Here is a 24,986-nt window from a genome sequence, read left to right on the forward strand (position 1 = left end):
TCATCAACTTAAAATACATCTCATAAAAAGTTCAACACAGAAACAAGGAAAATGACTTTAAATGAAAAACTATTCAAATGAGGGCTATTTATAAAATGCGGAGAAGCTTCCAAGTTTCAATTTTGCATTGATAGAAGCACTTCCTGTTATTTCGAAATATAAACAATATTTTAGGCAGATTTTATATTAGAAACCCAAACGTGTACTCTTAGAATATGGCACTTCCACAGGGTCAGCAGTTTCAGGCGGGTTCAGCTGCTGTGCCATCGTCCCAAGTAGAGATCAGTGTTTCGTGCAGGTATATTTGAAAATTCCTCTTACTTACTACAACTAGAATTCTTGCCATAACAATGAAAACGCCCTATCTAATTGGCCTAAGCCATATAGACAACATTCACACTCACTTACATTCCTTAAAATTACTTCAATTATATCAAGGTCAACAGATGTGCGATTAGGAGACATTGCAACAGAGGCCAAGGGAACAGAAACTTTATCCTATTTAAAGGAGTTTTTGAAGAACACACACATTATAGAATCATTTTGGATCTATTTTTTACACTACACTCATCGACTTTTGTTTCTCTAACACTCAAGTCAAAGTTTTAAATCAGTGTTAGTCGGTGAAACACAATCAGTTTTTCTCATGGTGAAATGTGAAAGAGTAATCAAGGGAACCAAGGTTATAGAGGTGAGTTATTGTATAAGGAGAATCACTGACCTGGGTGTGAAATCACCCAGCACAGTGAAGTTAATCTCATTGATTACTGCCAACAATATGGATGTAAGCACCAGAGCTCCAGGTCACTGACCTCCGAAATGCGTTGGAGACCTCTGAAAATCCCAATAAGGGAGTCTGAATCGCAGAAGTCTTTACTAGGCGTCGGCACAGTAAAACAGTGGTTGAGACGATTAGCATGTGGTATTAAAGATTTACAATGTAACGTGAAAATTGTAAAAAAAAAAGACATTTATTTGTTCATACATACTTCATAATTGTCCTGTATCGAGTAATAATTAATTGCAGTCCATTTGATGACCCGACACATATTGGAGACATTATAACCTAAACAATGTGTTCATTTAAATTTCTAAAAATAGACAACTATATGTGTGAGGTTCGTCAAGTGATTATTTTTACACGAAGTAAACATTGGTCGGCATCCATGAAAGTGCGAATATTTGAAATGTACATGTACTTCAAGTAAGAAATGTCTCAGAGTTAACTTGAAGCATTTTTAGCATTCAAGAACGACCGGCTGAGGACACTGTCTTGTCCACTTTGGACAACGTCTTGTGCATGTAAATCATATAATTATTACTGACAATGTTCACAGTGCTGATTATGGGATTCTACTTTACTATTCTTATGTACACATTATCTTGGGACCTGTAATTAGTTTCTTTTATTTCTGGAAAAGCCTAAACTAAAAGTGTCACCAGACTGTTTTTACAAGTCTGTCACTTGAATCAAATTACAAAAATCAATACTTTCAAAGTGTTTTGTTTATATTTATAAGTTGTAATTATTAATTGAAAATTGCAAAATTAAAATATCAGAGGATTGCATTATTAATTAATGAAAAATCTGAAGTAATAATTCTACATAATATCTCCCACTCATAGGACATAGCTGTAGAAATGGTAAATAAAAATATAACACATCAACAAATGATAAACATATACAAAATACGAAGAAAAAAAAAGTAGATGATGCCGTATTTCTATTGACATGACTAATTTTTTATCTTAACTGGAGTGCTCCGAAATACATGAGAAACAGAAACAGGATATACATTGTATTTTACATTGAATTTTATGACTATTGCAATATATATAGTCATTGTGGGTTAGGTGGAACATGGGTGTTAAGCACTCAACATGTCAGTGTAACTCAGGTTGGACTTAAGTGTTAGAGAACCATTCTACTATGTGTAGTATACATGTTTCATATTGATGAATTTGGCCGTATCTGCATTGTATATTTAGAGACACACTTCCACATGTATGTAACTGATCTTGTAGCCTTCAAGTGGAATATCCTTCCATTTTCTTGTATAAAACCATAAACCAGTTTCCACCAGGTTTGACGTACATGTAAATAGTGAATGTAAATGTGAAAGTCGCCTATTCATTTCCAAAGTGTTTTTCTGATTTGGCTGATTTTCTGAGCCTCTACACCAAATGGCTACAGAAATTATACTGTAACTGTACTTACATGTACACTGTGTATTTTCACGGTGTATTTATTGATCATCATTTTTCATAAGTATCAGTGAATTTGTCAGGTTTCAAAATAAGGAAATTTGTCCAACTCCTGTCATGTAAGCAAGTTTTGCCAAAACTATACTAGCCTGGACTTAATGTAACTTGTCCATGTGATATGTTTAGTAGAATAGAAAACATTGAATTAGGCAAGTTCTATTTGACTTTGTCTTGCAAGTTATGAAATTTGATTGCTGTGGGCTAGCAGGCCAGTGCTTATTTTTTCCCTGAAATATGCATATTAAGCATGTAGCAAATGGTGTACATTGTATTTCAATACATAAAATGTACTAAAACTTAAACACTCACAACAATGTGTATAATTACAATACATGACTGCAACTCTTTTTTCATACAACTGCAAAAAAATTGCAGTCTTATAATGGTATGGTACCATCCTTGTCTGTGCTATCATTGTCCATAGACACTTGATTTTTGTGCAATAACAAAATATTAGTTATTTGATCTTTATAAAATTTACCAACTAGGTTCCAAACCATAAAAGGAAGGTTGGTATTGATTTTGGGGGTTATGGTCCCAACCTTTTTTAAAAATCAGCCCAAAAGTGACCAAAAACAAGCATTTTATAGAATTTAAGGAATGTCTATTTCACAATATTTTACACCAAAATGGTCAGACTGTTACATATTTTGGAGATTAGGACAAGAATATTTTAGAAATTAGGGGCCAAAAAGGGAGGGGGCAGAAACATGCATTTTCCTAAGCTCCAGACAATAACTTACATTTAACTATTACCATTAGTAAATGGATGGCTTAGAAATTATATAACAAGGCGCCATATACTAGTATTAGTAATTAAAGGAAGGCTTGGATTGATTTTAGTGGTTTAAACTTGAAATTTTTGGGAGTTAGGGGCTAATATGGGTCCAAAAACAAGCATTTTCCCAATACAGGTATTCAGGCAATAACTTGAGTAAAAATGGATAGATCATATATAAATTTTATTACAAGGTGCCAGTACCAACAAATGAAGACAGGGATTGATTTTTGGGGCTGTGACTTTAGCCAAATAAGAATATTAAGAGGCCAGAAACAATTTTTTTAAAATTTTAGGAGAATAATTTGAGTAAAAGAGAATGAATTGCTTTGAAATTGTACCGCAAGTGACATTCCTCCAAAGGAGTGTTTGGATTAGTTTAGGTGGTTTCGGCTGCAACCATTTAGGAATAATGGCCAAAAAGTGACTCTTCAGTTATGGTCCAATTCTTATCCTGTGTCAATTATTTAATCATTATAAAATTTCAAAGAAGTATCAAATTTGAATGATGTGTAAATAGTTGCCCTAACTGTTCAGGGTTCAACCTCTGCACTCGTATTCAGTTGTGCACTGCCAAGCAATTTATGTAAAAATAAAATCAAACCTATTACTGTTTTATGCTGCTCAGTAATCACTTAACAAAGGATGAATACTATAAATAAATGCAGGTTTCTCCATCAAGTACTTTATTATAATTAAAACTATCATAATCAGAACGAGGATTTGTACATTTGAACTAAACATTTCTACAGCTCTCTGGACCAAAAGTCTTTACATCACTAGACACGCCAAGTTTTCTGAGGGATTTGCATGTGATCAATATACAATATTGATTAAGGTTATTCTTTCATAAACTACAAAAAAAAAACATTTACCAAATATTGTTATCAGAGTAAAATGAACAGGATTTTACTAACATTTACCACACAACTTTCAATGAATCATTTCTTAATCTTGAATTATTTATGAAGAATTTTGTTTTCAGGGGACTAAGAGATTGTGATATTATGTCAAAGTCAGATCCAATGGTAGTTCTCTTTTATAAAGATTTGAAAAGTGGACAGTTTTATGAGGTAATTACTGGTATTACGGTATTTGTTAATTTTATGGAAAGAGTAAGTTCAATGTTTTTGAAGAATTATATACCTAACTGAGGTAGTGGGTGATTTTCAGCTCACCTGACCGAAAGACCATATGAGCTACTGCCATCACTATGTGTCTGTCATCAGACGTCATCCGTTTACTTTTTCTAACAACTTTTCCTGTGAAACTACTTGATAAAAAATAGACCATAGAAGTCAAATTGCAGAATTGTTGAAATACCTCATTAATAGTTATGTTTAGCATGACGGGATGGACCTATGCCAAAATTTTCAGAAAGATCTGTTGACAACTGAATGAGTTATGGGTCCAGATTTTTCCCCAAATTTAATATTTCCAAGTTTGAAAATCTTCTCCTCTGAAACTTCTTGGTGGATTGAAACAGAACTTAGCTTGAATGTTATTTAGAAGATTTTAAGCAATCTGTATTTGGGAATTTTTAATCTTGCGAAATACATGGCCACTGTTACTAACAATAGACCATGGGGGTGAAATTGCACAATTTGCACTTAATGCAAAAACAGTTGGGTTTAGCTAAAACCTGGCAGAAGTAAAATTGTTCAGCATGATGAGTTGGACACACATGTATGCTGAATTTTTCAGAAAAATACATTGACCGATGAATGAGTTTTGTGACCTGAAATGGATTTTTTTTTCAGGATTTTTTGTATTTCCAACTTGAAAATCTTCTCCTCCTGAACTACTGGATGGATTGTAATTATACTTGGCATGAATGTAGCTTATGATATCTTTAACAATCTCTGTGTGGGGATTTTTGATCTGGCGAAAACCATGGCCATAGGTGTCAGATTGAAGATTTTTGGAAATAACTTGCAATCTAATGTAAATTCTGACAGGGTAAAATTGATCAGCATGGTGAGACCGACCTATGCTGAAATTTTCATAAAGATCTGTTGACTAATGTCAGAGTTCTTGCCCTTGAAAAGTCAAGAAATGACTATGAGAGATTTATTATATAATATTAAAACTGGCTTGATCACTAAGATGTTCTCCATTGATTAAATTATTCATGTGACAATAGTACAGTAAGGTTGGGACTCCAGCTATAGAAGGCTAAAAAGACTATTTTTGACAAGGTAAGCAATTCAGGCTCTCTAGAGCCTCTAGTTCTAAGTACCAGGTAAAGGGTAAATATAAATGTTAAATATCAGTAGGAGAATTCTGATTTCTTGAAAAAATGTCTACATATTGTATGTGATTATATTATCTTTCAGTATGGAAGAAGTGAAGTAATTCAAGACAATCTGAACCCTGATTTTGTAAAGAAATTTGAGATGAACTATTTCTTTGAAGAGAGTCAGAAGTTAAAATTTGAAGTGTAAGGTTTACCTAGAATTTTATATTTTGTAAATAACTGCTATAATATATGTTACTTTATATTATAATACCACAGGGACATGTCTCAGAAAAACATTGATTCCTATATCTTATCATAACAAAAGGTACTTATGTGACATTGGGGAAAAAATAGACTTGCTTCATATTACGGTATTCAGCTACCAATGCCTTGATTTTTTGGATAAGCATAACCTTTTTCTATATATATTCATCTACAAAATTATGTATGACAAAGAGGTTTCTAACAATGCCACTCAGACATTTTCCAATCTAATATGAAATGCATCGCAGTTTCATCATTAAAGGGTGATAACTCACTTTTCCTTTATCATTCTATTGTAATATTAAACTCACTTTTCTGCATTCCTGATGCTTCTTAAATATACAAACTAAAAATAAAAACATTTTTATGCACAAATTTGATGGTATACCACTGTCCTGCTATTCTCATGCCCTTTTATTTTATATATTTTAGACTAGATGGACTATAACCATTGAAAAAAAGGAGGTCAAGCATATCTATGACATACTTTTAGATATATATTTAAAAAAAAAGCAATTACTTTTTTTAGATGATAAAGGCAGGATATGTAAGGTTCTGCAAACAATAAAATTTTAGTAAATCTTACACAATTTAGACTATAAAAAAGATTAAAACAATTACAAGTCCATGTTTTACTTATAAATATGAAGCTCTTCTATTATCTGAAAAAAAATATGTCAAGATGTTTTTTTTTTTACATCTTTCCATTCATACACATTTGTAAACATGTAAAATGTAAAAAAAAGAAAAAAAACGTTGTTGTAATGAAGATACAGTACTTTGAGTCTGAATCTTTAGGTACATGTATACCACATGTACATCTTCGTATGTATTTTAGCTTACTTGGCCATAGGCCATGTGAGTTATTGCCGTCAATTGGCAACATTAACATTTTCTTCAAACAACTTGGCCACTGGGACTACTGGCAAACTGAAAGGTTTAGTCAAATTCTGATGTGGAGTAGAAGTGTTAAGCATGATGAGATGGTTTGTGGTCACTTTTTCATTAAAACCTGTTCATCCATGCTATATTAATTGACTGTTTTGGAGTGTTTTGCAATTTTTGATTATATTGAATTGTATAATATTCTCAGAAACTACTGGAAAGAATTTTCATCCATCAACTTGAAAAAACATGGTTGCTTTTACAAAAATAATGTAGCTTTTTAAGCCAGATGAGTTATTCAGGCTCTTAAAAGCCTCCACTGCTTGAGGCTTTCATCTGATGATCTGCAATTGACATCAACATCCAGTTGACATATCTAAGTACTTTATGAAAAAAAAGTTGCCCAGGTATATATGAGTTGTTTTTTACAACAGAAAGATGACGAAATTTCTAACACTAAAATACATTTTTTGTACATATGAAAAGTTATAGACACTATTGTGGTTCAAAAATTGATCAAGTGATTCACATGGATTATGATAAATGCATTACCAAAAATTATTTTTAATTTTTCAGCTATGATGTTGATTCAAAATCGGCAAGATTAACAGACCATGTAAGTTAACCAAGATGTATTGATATTTTAAATCCTCTTGGAGAACATAATTTCATGTACTGCCATTTTGTATTCATTCAGGTTTTCACTGATCGAAAGTGTAAGATATTTTTGTCCTTTAAACTTAGAAACAAATGCATTTGCATGTCTGCCTTAAGTTAATAAATAAACTGCACCTCTTGCACTCTTTAGAGATTTGATAAACATTCTTTTAAGAGCTATATTGATATCAATAATATATTTAAAAGGACTTTATTGGAAGATTGGAAGTTACCCTTGGAGAAGCTGTTGGATCACCAAATGGTGTTATGAAAAGACCATTACAGTAAGACTGAGTCATATGTTTTAATTTTATATTTTTGTTACATTTATATAAATTGTTTCCCTAGCATTTATAGGTCCTTCAAGACATTTTCTATAGTTCTTTGTACATTTTGTGGGAAAAATTTATGATAGCTTAATGAATAAAAGCTAAAATATCCATTGCTTGAATTAAACTGAGTAGCAGTTAAGCACTGTGATATAGAACTGCCTGTAATTTGGAAAAGTTTTTTTTTTTTGTGAAATGCAACCATTTTTAAATCTTTATAATCTTATTATCATATTTTAGGGGACCAACAGCAAAAAATGGAGATATTATAAGTAAGTAAAATGTAAATCTAGGATTCATAGCGTCATAATTAAGTTATAACAAATAACAATCAATTTTAAGATGTAATTCTCTCATTTCAACACATAGAATTTCGACAATTTAGTAAGAAAAAGTTTGTAGTGCAAAATCTTTCAAGTTCATTAATTACATTAAAGATATAACCTACTGTGTATATTAACGCTTCATGATATTACAGGATACAGAAATTCTCAGAAAATTCAATATACTTTACACATTTCTTAAAAACATTTCTTAAATCAAAATAATTAAGCTAGCTAAAAAATAGCTAGGACTTGACTGGATATTTTCTATGCCTGTAAAAGACTAAATGCAGTTAAAATATAAATAAATTAGTAAGTTTGGTTTTTTTTTTTTTGGTTTTCTTTTTTTGTAGAAACACATTTTGGGAGGTACCTACTTATATACAAGGATTTTGCAGATTTTTCTTCCGGTTTATCTGAAGCATTTATCAAACCTCCTTAAATTAGATAACCTCAAATGCAATCATGTGGTATTATGCCATATTATAGAAATTATATCAGTTTTGACATCTAGTATAGGTTTTATGATAGTTGTAAATAACTTAAAATTTTGCCTCTTTTTCAGTCAGAGCAGAAGAAATGAGTGCTTGTAAAGTAAGTTTTTGAAAATGATGGCTAATTATATGTTCATCTAAAAATAATTTTATGCAGCTGGCTTCAAAGGTATGATTTAATTTGCCTTAAAAATTTTAATGGTCTCCATTTGGTGCTACAAGCAAGTTTGATTAAATTGTAGCCAATAAAAAAATGCTACAATATGTACCCGTGAGTACTTTACTTTTGCATTACATAATTTAACTGCTCTCACTTTTAGTATAATTTACTATATGACATTTCAGGTGTTGTTTGTTCATTTTATATTTCCACAATATTTTATTACAGGAGATAATAACATTACAATTTAAAGCCAACAAACTAGACAAGAAGGATTTCTTCGGGAAGTCTGATCCCTATCTTGAATTTCAGAGGTCAAATGAGGATGGAAGGTAAGACTGGCAAGATAACCTATTTATAAATTACAAATTACTACTCTTGTGGTATGTAGTGACTAATTGGCTGTTCCTGTAGATGTATGTTTATATCACCACTTCGAATACTTTAACATCCATTGTTAATATTGTGCTTAAATTAAGATCATTATCAATTTCATATATGATATCTGCACATTGATAATGATCTATCTTGTCCTTTATGAATTTGATATTTTTTTAAGGACCTTATTTCTTTTTTGCACTGACTTTGACAGTGAAGTTTTCTTTTGTCTTGGAAAAAGCATATTTGAAATTTGCTAGAAAGAAAATACTGGAGGATGATGAAATACAGTTAAAAAAAATGCCAGGATGAGCAATTGGAAAAAATAAATGGAAATAAGAAAAAAACCATTAACAATCAGTAAAAGGGAAACTTACATTTTTTTTTACTTGTTATCACATTGTCTTTCCTTAAAGTATGTGTACAAATACTTGTTAAATGAAACTAGAATGATTGGTCTAAGTAAATGTAACCTCTGTGTTCTAGTTTCACTGTTGTTCATCGTACTGAAGTTATCAAGAATTCACTGAATCCAACATGGCAGCCATTTACAATACCTGTTAAAACGCTCTGCAATGGAGATCACATGAGGTATGTATTCAACGCCAAAGGACTGTGCACAGTGATCTGGATAGGTGTATGGTAAATTAATGATAATATTTGCTCTATTTAAGTACTCCTCTGTCTAAGATTCAGGCAGAATGTGTATAAGATGTGGTACATGAAGAAAAAATAGAGATTTTATTGCATTATCCAAGTATTTATACCTGATAACTCCAAGAAATTACTGTCAAAGTGTTTGTAAAGTTTGCCTTTTTAAGATATTCGTAGGTCAAATTTAGTACAAATGAACTATGGAAAATGGCAGGAAAATTTCCCCCCACTTTTTTCTCATATAAGCAGTCGAAAATATATATGTCACAGGTGCTTCAGGATAAATTTAAGTAGTGTTCAGTTGTTTTCTTAAAAGACCAAATTGAAGATTATGATGTGCCACCCATTGCCTAATTCTTACACAGAATGGTACTTAAGTACGCATATTGCTGTCTTCATAAATGAGAGACAAGAGGTGATTCATGTAAGTCACAAACCCACAAAATTCACTTTTATTTTCTTCATTATTCAGAAACAGTTACAGATCACATAACCAACCTAAGTTACTCTTCATGTGTTGCATATTTGAGATCAAAATATATAAACTGTAAATGGAAATAACTTTTTGCAAGAGTTATTGTTCTTGATATTCTGTCACATTTTTTTTCATAACAGTTATCTTTGCAACTACATGTCATAATCACTTAATATTTTGACACAGCTTTATATAGGTGTACCATATTGTGAGATTTGATTTTGGTCACATGATGCAACAACTTCCTGTTTGTAGTTCGTTTATATTCCTTTTTTTTCTCTTTTTTTTCATCCCTCTAAATTATACTCCAAGGTAATATCATTTCATCTTTGGAGTAAATGTGTTTTCCCTGATTTTCAGAGTCATAAAGATAGTATGTAATGATTGGAACAGTGATGGAAGGTAAGTACAGGTTAAAAATCAACAAAACCCCTACATTATGTTGTATCGTAAGGATACATCGGTCAATTGAAAAAAAATGAAATAGTTTTGCATCAACAGATTATTTGTTTATTTGAAAATATCTCCAAATCCACAGGTGTAGGAACATTTATACACTCCATGCTATTGTGTTCTAGTCAATGGAAGTCATGAATTCACTACACTGTTTCCCCACAAACCACTTTGTTTATTGCTTTAGCTACGCAGTCTAGTGTCATTAAGATATGAGTAATTCTGTTAGAATTTTCATACAGTTTTGATCATAGTAAGCATATGTTAATCATGTCAATATCTCTTGAAATTTTCAATTGTTTTAATTGGTATTTTTTTGTAGATGTTCAACATGTTTAGGGATGTATTCAGTTTGTGCATGAATAATAGAACGTATTGAAATCCGAAGGATGGTCTGCATTTTATTTTTCACTTCCAGGAAATGAAAACGCTGTATCACTATGCAAAATCTTCTATTTTTATGTTTTTCTTAACATTTTTATTCAGTAGAACTAGATATTTGTCATTTTTTATCAGAATTTTTTCACAAAAATATATTTTGCTTTTAACATTGAACTCAATGCTATGTTAATGATGAATCTGTATGCATTTGAATGGGAGATAAGGACCCAATCTCATGAAATCACAGAGTCACATGAAGAGACTTACATACCTTATTGTGGGTTCCTTTCTCAATGTTGCTGAAATTGTATTGAACTTTTAAGTAGCTGTCTTTGTAAGAATCATGCAAATTCTGTAATATGCGATATACCCTAAAAAAAAAGGCTACATATTTTTATTTTTGTAATTTAGTTGTTTTGTGGGTGTATGTTATGAAATGTGTAATTATTCATTTCTGTCTGCCTGCTCTTAGGAGATAATCAACATTGAAAATCCAATAGATTGTATTGTAATTGAGTGTCATTTACAGAATTATCTCCCTTAATTTTGAAATCGACAGTGCATTCTATATATTTTTTATCTCCTAAGAACATGGGGTGTATGAAAAACATAATGATAATTTCTGTTTACGATGGCAATTCAAACAAAATATCAAAAATAAAAATATGTAGGCTTTCCAACAATGTATCACATTTTGCATGATTCTTAGCTGGAGTGCTACTTTAAAAGTCTTTTGTTGTCTTTTGTATTACAGTGTGGACCTTATAGGAGAATTTACAACAACTATCAGTGAACTCAGTAGAGGACCTGGTTCAAGTAATCAGTATGGTGTAGGTGCCTTTAATCAGTGGAATTTCTTTTGACAGTGACTTTTTAAGTATACAATAGCTGTAAAATTTTATGTCAATGGAGATAATTTTTGCTTTTGTCAGTGCTATGTACTAAAGATATTGTTTATCTAATGCTGAAATTTTAATAATTATTTATTTTTGTCTTTTTAACTAGCAGCAGAAGTCTTTTTTATTATTTTTTTTCTATTCATTATCTTTATTTCAAAATATGTTGTCTTTTTAGGTCATTAATCCAAAGAAAAAAGAAAAGAAAAAGAAATATGTTGACTCAGGACAGGTTTGTTATCAATTTTATACTTAACCAGTTAAGGAGAATAGATAAAAATAGGTATAAAAATAGGAGATGTGGTATGATTGCCAACAAGATAGTCATCCACTGAAATAGAAGATGTGGTATGATTTCCAAGGAGATAGTCATCCACTGAAAATAGAAGATGTAGTATGATTGCCAATGAGATAGTCATCCGCCAAAAATAGGAGATGTGGTATGATTGCCAATGGAATAATCATCCACCAAATGCCAAGCAACGAACAAGTAAATTTCTACAGATCAATGATAGGCAAAACTCATACCATAAAGCAAGCTGTAAAAGGACCCTAAACAAATGATGTGAAACTATTCATAAAAGACAAAAATCAACTCAATTAATTACCAAAAACATAAATAAATAATAATGAACATAAAAAAACAAAGACAACCACTGGACTACAAATCCTGGCTTGGGTATGTCCATTTTATAGTTGATGTATTTCAGTTTATTTGTGAATGAACTTTGTACTTATAAGGTTTACTAGACCAAAATATGTTAATTTTGGAAGATAAACATTTCTTTTTTCGAATAAAGGTCATGTTTTTCACTGATCTTGGAAAACAAGGGTGAAAGAAATAAGACTTTTACAATGTATAAAATAAAAGTTCTCATTTTCTTCTATATTCTAATATATTTATTTATTTAATTTATGATTGATACATATGGTTAGTGAAGCCCTGTTATTTATTTTTTAGGTGATGCTAATGTCCTGTAGAATAGAACAACAACATACATTTTTAGACTACATTCAGACAGGGTAAGTATTGACAGTCATAGTATGACCAGATGGAATGACTAATATTAATTAGTGTGCTTGCATTTTATGGTAAAATCAAAATTAAACAGGTTATAATCTCATATAAATTTTGTTCCTTCTAAATTGTTTAAGAGAAAAAAATTCTTTTGTGTTTAGCTTAAATGTGTTATACAATTTTATTTCATTGACAATAGTAGTGTTTTATTTGCTTTTAAGTTACCTCTTTGGTCCTGTTATAGCTTGCTTGCCTTGAAGTTGTGGGTTTGATTTCTGACCCTGTCATTTTAAAAAATATAATTGGCAGTCCCTGCTTTTCTGCCAAGTAAGCAACATATAAGTGAGTTACACATTGTTGGCTATGATTCAGAATAATGTGTTTGATTGGAGTGATATTCCTTCCATAGGATGTTACTTACCAGTATATGAACGAGAAAATAAAAAATTAGGCTTATCATGTTGGTCTTATACATAGTATGATCTTAATAGTAATTGATCAAATAAAGACACTTTATAATGAAGGAATAATTCACAGACGGTTGATTGTATCATTGTTTTACTATTGGCTGACCTTTTAAGCCACCTTATTTTGCCCCAAGGGATGGCTCATGATAAAATTATGACATAAAATGGCAAGCCTATGGTAAAACTGAAAAATGGAGTGTCTGAATTATCTTGATTCTCATATGACTTATTCATTTTTATGAAAAGACACATTGTGGAGCAAATCTCTAGGATGACGTTAGTAAAATTGAGTAAAACATAATTATCTATGTTGTTGAAAATGAAGCCTTAATATACTTATGACATTTGTCGTATGTTCATCTGTTTTATTACTGCTGTGGTTTAAAGACCCTTGAAGCATGTCATGTTAGAATATAGAATCAATCAATCAAATAATCTTTACTTTCAGCAGCACACAGATGAATTTTACTGTAGCTATTGATTTCACAGCATCTAATGGTAACCCTTCCAGTCCCTCTTCCTTACATTACTTGAATCCCTACGGGACACCAAATCAGTATGCTGCAGCCATTTCAGCTGTAGGGGAGATAATTCAAGACTATGACAGGTAAATTACAGAATATTGACTACAAGTATAAAGATATAAAGTCTGAATAGAAATTTGCTTTTGATTGGCTTGAAACTTGATGGAAGGTCATAATATATTGAAACATTATAGATTCATTTCTAAATTCTGGTAAATAAATCTACATTAGGACTGATTTTATTGGTTGTAACTACCTGTACATATTGTAAGCATATTTTCCCAGTAAATAAAAAAGTGGGGAAAACAGTACTCAAGTCAATTATTATTTTTAGCATCAACATTTATTTTTGAAAGGAAGAATTTTTGTACACATGTTCGTATGTAAATACCATAAGTGGATTATATACAGGGTGCAAATTTTGCTGTATTTTGGCGCTCTGCCTAATAACTCCTAAATAAGTCATGCAATATATTTACTTTGGGCTTCAGTAAACAATGCACAACTAAGCATCTGCTAAAATTAGAAATGGCAACATTTTTCCCATACCTGTTTTGCCTCTAATCACCAAATTTTATTCTCGCCAAAATATACTGCTGTAGGTAGTACACATTACTCAGTAGCTTTCAAAGAATTTATTATTAGAAATAAGCTACTCTCATTACAAATTATGGAACTGTCTTTTATTATTTCAGTGATAAACTATTCCCTGCTTTAGGATTTGGGGCCAGAATGAGTGATAACACTGTGCATCATGACTTTGCTTTGGTAAGTTTTTCAATTTTTATACATCAAGATCTGTTTTGTATGCATTTTTCTTTCAGGCATTTTACAATGTATATTCATTCATTACATAATTGGTGGAAATTGCATGCCATAGTTTCCTGTTATATTGTCTAAAGTGTAGAAAAGATGGTCTTAATTGTCAATATATAAGTTGCAATTACCACTTCCTTTTTTTTTTTGGTTTGTTACTGTAAATTCATATATTTTTACGTGCATTTATTTTTGCGATTTCAGTTACGCTGACATAATTGTGAGGTTTAATTTTTGCGACACCCATAAATATAAATGCAAATTTTAAATGTGTGCATTTCTATAAAAATTACTATTTTCCTGTGTGGTTTTCATCAGTTCGTTAGCATTGTCCTTGATGATCAAAATACACATCATGTTTACAAAACATTACCTGAGAACTAGAAACGTTGCTCACTCTTTAAACATCCTTTGATTTCATGCCGACTTTGGGGATCTAGAAACTGAATAATCATCAAATCTATTTATAGAATTCCTTGAATAGAAATGTAGGCTTATAAAGTGTTATTACACAAAGATCAAATAAAACAAAAAGTAAAATTAATTTTAATTAGCAAGCACTCGGTTTTCATTTAAGTAAGGGAGTTTCTTTCCTCTTAATCAGTTTGAATTTAAGATGTCAATGTGGAATATAAACTTTGATACATTGTAGTATTATAAAGGGACATTAAACGTGATTAGATTTAATACTAAAGTGAAAATAAACTTGATTTTAACATGTTTAATACAATAGTGGCAGTAATCTATAGTGATGAAAAAGGGACAGTAAACCTTTATAAAAATTGTTTTATAATAGTGCATATTTTTATTGATAGTAGCTTAATGATATTATGTTGTTTATTTATCTTATATTATTTGTAATAAATTGTTATAATGCTATTTCATCAATTTACTTCATTTAAGAAAGAATATTCTTATATAGGTATAAATTTACAGAAATGTCAGATATAGAAATCACGTTGTCCTCAGGTATACACTATATTTCAAAAGAGAAAAAGGAATAAAAACAAAGCCAATGTATAACACCTAAATAAAACGAAGCATACGAATAAAAAAAAACAAAAAAAAGAAAGAAAAAAGAAAAACACAAACACCTGTACAAGCAAACGTTATAGAAACATTTTAAAGGTATTGGAAACAAACAAACAAGTAAAATAAAGAAAGGCTTGAAAAAAAGAACAAGAAAAAAGTGACGAGAAACTTCGTATCTGTTGTTGCACACGTTCCAGTTTAAGCTGACATTCAACATAATAAAAGTGTCATCAGCTGTCCAAGTTTTAGGATACACAAAATAAAATCATTTAATTTTATTATCCACCTTTAATTTCTTACTTATTAGTATTAATTAATGTCACATGGCTTCATCACCTCGAATGGAAATTGTTACATAAACATTACCTGTAATGAGCCTCATTTTACCTATAGGCCAAGGGAGATAATCAAAACATATTGTCTGATAATTCAAAGTAATGAAGGAATGCGAGGTTTAATTATTGCGATCGTCAACCAGTCACATTTTTCGCAATAATAAAAACCTCGCATAAATTTCTGAATTTACAGTAATTTAGGGGGGTTTGTACAGAGATTGATAAAAGAATATACATTTGATACTGTATTTGAAGTCTATATAAAACTGTGTTATCACCTGGCATATAATTATTCCTATTTGTTGGACTTTAATGACTTAATTGAGAAGACATGTTGGTTTTTGTTACAACTTCCATGTATATTTTCTGTTTTTTTTTTTTTTTTTTCAGAACTTTAACCCTACCAACCCATTTTGTCAGGGCATACAGGGTGTGTTGAACTCTTATTATCATTCCTTAAAGAATGTACAGTTATATGGACCAACCAACTTTTCTCCTGTTATAAATCATGTTTCACAGTAAGTTTGTATATATAGCTATCTTGTCAACATTTTGTATAAAAAGTATATAGTGCACATTCTATGGCTTTATTATACCTAATAATAGTGACAATCATGATAAAGACATCTTTCATTCTATTGTCACCGGGTATTTGGTCTATATAGTTTCACGTGCACGGCATGCTTGCACTAGTATATGTACTATTTAAAGAAATATTACTACTAAATTATGTTTAGTCCAGATTCAGTGTCACATATATGTAGTTTGGTTAATGCCGCTACTTTTCAGGTGTTGTTAATATATTTAAATATTTTCAAAAGCATTTATTTATTCTCAGTTAAAGATAAATACTAGCTATGTAGAAATTATTATTCTAATTCATGATATGTTATAGTAATTCGAATAAAGTATTATCAGTAACATTTTGGATAAATTTACGGATAATTTCACACGAAGTAAAGTTAGATAAAGATTTTATATTTTATAATAGAAAGTTTAGTAAAGTACATTTATACTTTTGAATATAAGTTCCGAATATTTTGAGCATAGATTTCAGGTTTTGTTCCTGGAGAAAATACTGTATTTTCTACTTAGATCTATGTGTTATTAATGAATTGCATTTAGTTACAAATGATCCTTATGATAAGTCCTACCAAAGTCTTCATGAGTCAAAATTGTTGGACAACTCCTTGATAAATTTATTGCCATTGAAAGGCAAAATTTATCATTGTGAGTGATTCAGGCTCCTGGGAGCCTCTTGTTGTAGATTAAAGTCATTAGCAATTTTTTTTTATGCATTTTTGGACAAGATCATATGGACTTTGATCATTGTATGAGATAAGATTAATAGCAATCAACATCAAAAACATACCATTAGGATGATTTTCCCGTTTTCCAATAATAATGTTGCACATAGAAATGGCCTTTTCCAACACCAATGTCATGTGTAAAAATGCCTTTTTTAAGATCAGCAGCCTACCTTTTTGAATTCTGGCTAAAAAAGTTTTGATAATTTTTCCATTTCAGATCATGAAGTTTTGATTTTTGACATGCTATCATTATCAAATCATTCCCATATGGTTTAAAAAAATGCTTATAACATTACTTTGGCATCACATGTGAAAATAACTTACCATAAATTCAATTTCTCATTCTTAGTTTTTTTCAACTATTGGATGCAAAAGTTTCAATCCCCTCTTCAACTCCTGTAATTTTTTGAGAGGTAAAAATGTGAATCCAACAATATACTGGTAGTAGTTGTAATAAATGTTAGTTTTATTTTAGAATGGCATCAGCTCAACAAGATGGATCAAGTTACCATGTATTACTTATTATTACTGATGGGGTTATTACTGATATGGAACAAACCAAAAATGCTATTGTTCAGGTAAGGGAATTTTATCACTAATTGTAGTCATGCAAGTGGCAGGGTCTGTTCTATTGCTCAACCAGTTGCAGATCCAGAGGTGCAGGTAGTTGGCACCCCTCCTTTTTTGTGAAAATTTGGAAATTTTAAAATTGACAAAAATGGTAAACAGTGTCCTAGCACCCCTAGTTTCTGAGGATCCCTGGCTGGCATCCCTCCTTTTTAAAGTGTCTGGATCCACACCTGTCAACTATTCTCATTTTGAAGGGCATGAAATATCTGCCATGGTATGTAAAACTTCAATCAATTAATCAACCAATCTTGTTTTTATTTTTGTACATTTATGGATTCTTGGAGTTGCTTGTATACCACCATGCTTCCTAGTGTATACTGTACATAAAAAAAAAAGATTTTAGAAATATTTTCAAGAAGAAAGAACAAGATGTGTACACAGGAAGTTTTTGTAGTGGGAAAAAAAGAGATACCATGAATTTGGAAAATATTGTGAAAAAATGCAGCAGGATAAGAATTGCACTAATTTGAATTCACATTATTTTTTTTTATATCTGTATTGAGAAATGCAATACATGTACTAGTAATAAATGCACACAATAATAGCACATCATCATGACATAGTTATTCAACTGTGTTATTTGTTGAATAAACAATAACTCACTGGATAACTTGGAAAGATTGTACTAGAATTATCTAGTGGATAACTAGTCCAACAGGTACATTTTTCTGGATCCAGGCCTCCAGAATTCCCTTGTCTATTTACCCATTGTAAATGAAACTTAGCCAAATATAATTGTTAAGTTAATTTATCTTTTAATGCTAAACATACCTGTAGAAAGTAGAAAAGTTTTGAAATTACATGTATAATTCACTAAACATGTACAATCATCCTTTTCATCACCATCACCATTATTATACCCCACTTGCAATGTTTTGGGTAAATGGTGATGGGAATGGCCATCCTTCTGTCTTCCTTTCGTTACACAGGATGAACCCATCTCTTATCTGTTACTCCTTCTACCCCACTGAATAGAATTAAATGAAACTTTCACAGAATCATTATTACATGTTCTCATTGTGCACCTTCTATTTAAGATTTTGATCAGAATCTATTATCGGGTTTCACCTAGCAAAACCTGGACTTAGTCATTTGTGCATATTGGGACATAGGGTGAATAGAATTGAATGAAACTTTTACAGAATCGTTATTACATAATGCCATTGTGCACCACCTATTTAAGATTTTGTTCCAAGTCAATATGGAAATTGAAAGGTGCATGTTACCAAATGAGCAAGTGGGGGTATCATTTTTTCTAGTTTTATTTTACATTACAGGCCTCTAGATTACCAATATCAATCATTATTGTTGGAGTTGGAGATGCTGACTTTGAAGGTTTGGTCATTGCTGTCTTTTCTTACACAGACTATAGATTAAAGCATTGTTACATAGAAGATTACTTTCTTATATATGAACTATGAATTTATGGCATTTATTGAACTACAAAATGTTTGCATGCCTCTAAGCAATCTTGATTATGCATATAAAAATGCAGATGTTAGTGGTATTGAGGAAAGTACAATAAATTAAAAAAAAAATAACAGCTATTTTCTGTAAAAAGACAGAGATATGTGAGATTTTAATTATTCTAATCTTGTTCACCATAACAAATAAAAAAAAATGTTATGTAATACTTTAAAATTACAGCAATGAATATTTTGGATGGTGATGATGTTAGGGTGTCATACAATGGGCAATATGCTGAAAGAGATATAGTTCAGGTAATAAGCTTCATTTTTATTTTAATTATGTTTAGTCTAAAAAAAAAATGATAGCATTTTAAGCAACAAAAATGTTTTAAAAACATCCTCTCAACAAGTGCAATACTAATTTACAATTTAAACTTTCAATTTTTTGTGAAGTCAACTATGGAGAACAAAGATTTTCTGTTTGTTCATTTGTCTATAGTGACAATCATGATAAAGACATCTTTCATTCTATTGTCACAGGGTTTTTAGTCTATATAGTTTCTCGTTCACGGCATGCTTGCACTAGTATATGTACTATTTAAAGAAATATTACTACTAAATTATGTTTAGTCCAGATTCAGTGTCACATATATGTAGTTTGGTTAATGCCGCTACTTTTCAGGTGTTGTTAATATATTTAAATATTTTCAAAAGCATTTATTTATTCTCAGTTAAAGACAAATACTAGCTATGTAGAAATTATTATTCTAATTCATGATATGTTATAGTAATTCGAATAAAGTATTATCAGTAACATTTTGGATAAATTTACGGATAATTTCACACAAAGTAAAGTTAGATAAAGATTTTATATTTTATAATAGAAAGTTTAGTAAAGTACATTTATACTTTTGAATGTAAGTTCTGAATATTTTGAGCATAGATTTCAGGTTTTGTTCCTGGAGAAAATATTGTATTTTCTACTGAGATCTATGTGTTATTAATGAATTGCATTTAGTTACAATTGATGATTATTGTTTTTCAGAATTTAATAAAATATTAAAAAATGGATGGCTCATTTTCTTATAGCAGTGGCCGTATTTTTCTAGATTAGTTTCTGGGGTGAATTACACTGCGACACTATGGAAGTTGAGTCTTTTGTAAACATTGAGATCATATCAATATAAAGATTCAAGCAGATTTTGAGAGTTTCATAATTTAAACTTATCCTATTTTAGTTTGTTCCATTTCGAGATTTTGTCAGAAATGGATCCAGTATGCCAACAAGTCAAGCTGCATTGGCCAAAGAAGTATTAGCAGAGATTCCTGAACAATTCTTGCTCTACATGAAGAAAAGAGGAGTTAAACCAAGGGCAAGGTCGTCTGCTCCACAGATGTAGATGGTTTTTTGTTTTTTTTTCATGACAAATCAGAACTTAAAATATCCAATATCCAATTATTTTAGCTATTGAATGATATTGAAACTGGTGCTTTATTTTACCATTGGGAAACCTGCTGTTATCACATACTCTATACAGGAGGTACACACATTAGTTGAACTGTTTTTACCTTTTATACTCTTTCTTTTTTTGACATTTTTCCAATCTATTCTTTGTGTTAAGTCATTTTTTTAAAAAGGAATATTAATTTATTCATTCCTTTCTTTTGTATTGTGATACAGGTAGTACATGTATCATGTTTATGCTAATACTGGTTGTATTTTAACTTTATTGTTTATATGGTTATGTATAGTGTTACAGGAAAATAATTTCACTTTAATATCTGATTTGATATATTGTTACATGATGTACAGATTGAAAGTGACAAATTAAATGGCACACAGGATTTTGTAATCTACATGTATGTTCATTTGTACTAGGGGATGTTCTGGAAATTACAACCTGCCTATTGTTGGAAATTTTGTTAATTCTGTGCATTATCAATGAAAAAATGGCCAGTTATAGCCTGGAACCACATGCCCTTCAAGATCTGAATGTACTGTATTTTTTCATAATAATGTCTTATTCATGTACATGTGGTTCAACAAATGATTTTTGTAGACAGCATTTCCTGAAGGATCCTATATCACATCAGCTTGTAGGTTTGGAAAGACAAATCTTTCAATTTTGAATGCCTCTTTTTAAACTGTTAATGTCTTGAAAAAATTCAGTAGACAGTTTTATTATAAATACATGTATCTGTGCAGAGTAAATTCATAATGCTTTGCAGTGGGAAAACATAATTATCTAATTTATCCATTATAGTCTATTATGTATTTCTATTTTTTAACTATATTTTATTCACCAAGCTTGTCTGTTTGGTCATGTACTTTGTAAGCATGTCTCATCCTAAACTACTATTCTTTATTATTTTTTTGAAGTATCCAAATTGAAGGATTAACATATTTAGAATTCAAGTTAAAACTAGGGTTACTCTTTTTTTAGTTGTTATATGACGGCAAGAATTGCAGTTGTGCTATGTTATGATGTTGTCATCAAAGTAATGTATGTTTACTTTCTCATTGAATTTTGACAATTCGTTTTTTATGAGATTCTTTTTATGAACACTTAACAGAGTTTAAGTAGTATTTATGGGGCCACTCCTTAACAAATACACTTTTTTAATTTCTGGTCTGATTTTAAGAAAAATTAGAGTCCTCGTGAAGATCCCTGTCTGCATTTTTCAATCATATTTCATATATTGCTTACAGTTCTCTTATAAATGAGGGGCCAAAGGCCCCCCCCCCCAATTAAAAATTGACTTTTGGGGCAATTTTGAAATTTATTAAAATGAATTCCTTATGAAAATCTCTGCCATAACAAGTAATCTTAGCAAATTTACTCAATCATTTACTGTTTTTGAAAATCAACATCATTTAATTTGGAAATAATGAAGTGATTGTATAAAATCTTACCGTTATATTTGTAGTTCAATTTTTGTACTACTGAGAAAAAGGCAAGCCGTAAACATTGAAAATTTGAATGGAAACACTATTTTCAACACCTTGACTCCTGAATAGGAAATAATTTATCTCATTTGGGATAACTCTTGAGCCATCTTTAGCTCACCTGGCCAAAGGCCATGTGAGCTATTACCATCACTTGGTGTCAGTTGTCGTCATCATTAACATTTATACAAAACTCTTCTCCTCTGAAACTACTGGACTGATTAGAACCAAACTTAGTATAAATATTCCTTGGGGTATCCTGCATAGAACTGATTTGGGGATTTTCGATTCATCAAAAAAACATGGCCGTCGTTACTAAAAATAAAGCATAGGGGTCAGACAGTAGTTTATCACATATATCTCCAAAACCGTTAGGTTTAGCTAAATTCTGACATAGGGTTAAATGTGTTCAGCATGATGAGATCTATCACTGGTCAATTTTGGTTTTAAACTGTTGAGTCATGTTGGAGATATTGCCCTTTTTCAACGATTTTTGCTATTTTTAATGTTATTTCTTTCAAAAATCTTCTACTTTGACATTATTTGATCAATTGGAACCAAAATTGGTACAAATGTTCCTTGGTGTATCCTGCATAGAACTGATGTGGGGATTTTTTATCCATCAAAAAACATGGCAGCCATTACTAAAAATAAAACATAGGGGTCAGACAGTAGTTTTTCGCATGTATTTCCAAAACTGTTAGGATTAGCCAAATTCTTTCAATAGCTGAAATGATCCTTATTATTAGGACTACAAAAGTCTTCAGGGATAAAAGTTGTCAGATGACTCCTTGTTCAGCCAGGTGGGCGGTTCATGCTCCTGGGAGCGTCATGTTTTTTGTTGACAAATTTGGAAACTTTACAAAGGAAAATCAGCCAAATAAGACATCTTCAAAAATTAAATCTTGCCAAGTGCTATACAATAGCATTTTAGCCAAAATTTTCTTCTCGAGTTCATTATTAAGTTTAAATATGAAATTTAAGACCTGCGAAGATGTATTTCTACATTTACTCCACAATTGGCAATTAGTTATACTATAGGGCTGTAACTCATTTATATGTATTATTCAGATTTTAAGGTTTTGAAATCAGGAAAGTGCAATTATTTCATCAGTATAGACATAATGTATTAATTAGTTATATCATTGTAGATTTTTTATTATCTTACCTCTATTCAGTTTTATTGTTGTTAAAACATTATAAAATTTTTATGAACTATGGATTTTGGTTGTTTCTCTTTGAAGTGGCTGTATATCAACTGTGGAGTTTTCAGCTTCTTAACTGTTGTCTAACATACATATAGTAAACAAGTGTTCCTAAAACAATGTTTTAAGTAGACAATCAATAAATCTAATAAAGAGATGCAGTCTTACAATACCATTCATGATTTAGTGGTACATGTATTATGTTTGGAGATATTATAAGGAACATATATGTGTTAGCACAGGGCAGAGTTACTTCACTTCTGATTTATTTGTACAACCTTGGTTACCTCATAGTTGGGTGCTCAACTTGGGTACAGGAGGTCATGGGTTCAATCTTTAGCTGTCACTTCAAAGATGAAAGTTGATAGTCAATGCTTCTCTGCCAAGCAAGGGGCTTATTAGATATGAAGTGGAGACTGGTTGGCTCACAATCAGAAAAGGTCAGGGTGATACACCTATCTGCAGGCTATTGCATCTATTAGCTAGCATAATAAAAATCCCGACTAGGAGAAAGCAGTGTCTATTTGATAGGTCAAACAGTCTCTTCCTGGAATGAATGAAATATCTGCTGTAAGGCATAAAACCATAATCAATCAATCTGGTCAAAATTTCCTATCAAACAGCTGCAATTCCCCCACATACCTTGTGATATAGTGTTTTCACTTTCACTGCAGAAAATATTTATGTCAAGTAGAATTTACTTCATTCAGTTTTATTCCTAATCCAGAAACAATTACAGACCACATAAACAGTCATAGTTACTCATTTGCTTGTTGCACTTATGAATAAAATCAGAAAGAATGTATATGAAAGTGGCGCTTTGCATGAGATATCATTCTTGATTTGGTTGATTTTGTGGGGTACGAATTTACGGTTTTCTCTAAGTTATAGATATGAATACAGAAAGGGCTATTGATGCATAAAAATATAGCATATGTAGACCGAATATGCACCATTTGTTTCATAGGTTTTTCTAAACCATGAATTATCTGTGACTTGGGCAGTGCATGAATTTTATATAAGACTTCTACTTAATCAGTTTTCTTCTACAATTTACCAAAGGAATTAATGAAATATTTTTGTTTATATCCCTTGGAAACGAAGTCTGTCCCACAAAACCTTGTCCAAAAGTCCCCCTGTATTACCCACTGGATTCTTATTCACCTGTATGTAGTCTTAAGATTACTACAAGGAGATGTGCATTGGTTTAAGGAATTCTAATTTTCAATTATAACAGTTACATGTTTTCTGTAAATTTTATGAGATATGTCTTTTCCCCCCATTGTATTTGTCCTTTGACACTCAAACAGTTCAGGATTTGATATACTATCAGTCCCCCATAAAAAAAATCTGCTATATGGTGGTAAAGGGATTCCAGGCACATGATATTTTTTCAACTGAACTTGTGAGCAGTGCCACAAAGCAGAAGACTCATGACAGTTTTGCCATCAACAAATTACCATATAATGATGTACAGAATATGTAAACAGTCAAACAGATCTGACAGGACCATACAGCTCCTAGACTAATGGTGGTATAAATTATTGTTTCCATGGGAACATTTTAGGTTTATCTGTATCATCTGATTTGTCCTTATGCAACTGTCAAATAATATTCTAAAATATGTGATCTTTTATTTCTCTGATAAATATATGAACATCA

General features: G+C 30.9%; 1 protein-coding gene across 2 annotated transcripts; it reads left to right on the forward strand.

The window, feature by feature from the left end:
* Positions 1-129: 129 nt before the first annotated feature.
* Positions 130-23,339, forward strand: LOC148627548 (copine-8-like). 2 transcript variants are annotated; one of them, XM_088574576.1, is made up of 20 exons: positions 130-298; positions 4,029-4,116; positions 5,380-5,483; positions 7,008-7,047; positions 7,296-7,372; positions 7,658-7,689; positions 8,306-8,334; positions 8,623-8,726; positions 9,259-9,363; positions 10,262-10,303; positions 11,490-11,565; positions 11,810-11,863; positions 12,593-12,654; positions 13,565-13,723; positions 14,336-14,408; positions 16,214-16,341; positions 17,609-17,711; positions 19,041-19,098; positions 19,411-19,484; positions 20,411-23,339. In XM_088574576.1, the coding sequence occupies exons 1-20, from the start codon at positions 216-218 to the stop codon at positions 20,570-20,572; spliced, it is 1,653 nt and encodes a 550-aa protein (XP_088430702.1). In that variant the 5' UTR covers positions 130-215; the 3' UTR covers positions 20,573-23,339. The 2 variants fall into 2 exon arrangements, with proteins under 2 accessions (XP_088430702.1, XP_088430709.1); XM_088574583.1 differs by having other exon boundaries at positions 13,568-13,723.
* Positions 23,340-24,986: the final 1,647 nt, after the last annotated feature.

This window comes from Perna viridis, chromosome 1 (genome assembly GCF_037379345.1).
Source record: "Perna viridis isolate PV_CMFRI_1.1 ecotype Kerala chromosome 1, ASM3737934v1, whole genome shotgun sequence".
Taxonomy (NCBI): Eukaryota; Metazoa; Mollusca; class Bivalvia; order Mytilida; family Mytilidae; genus Perna; species Perna viridis.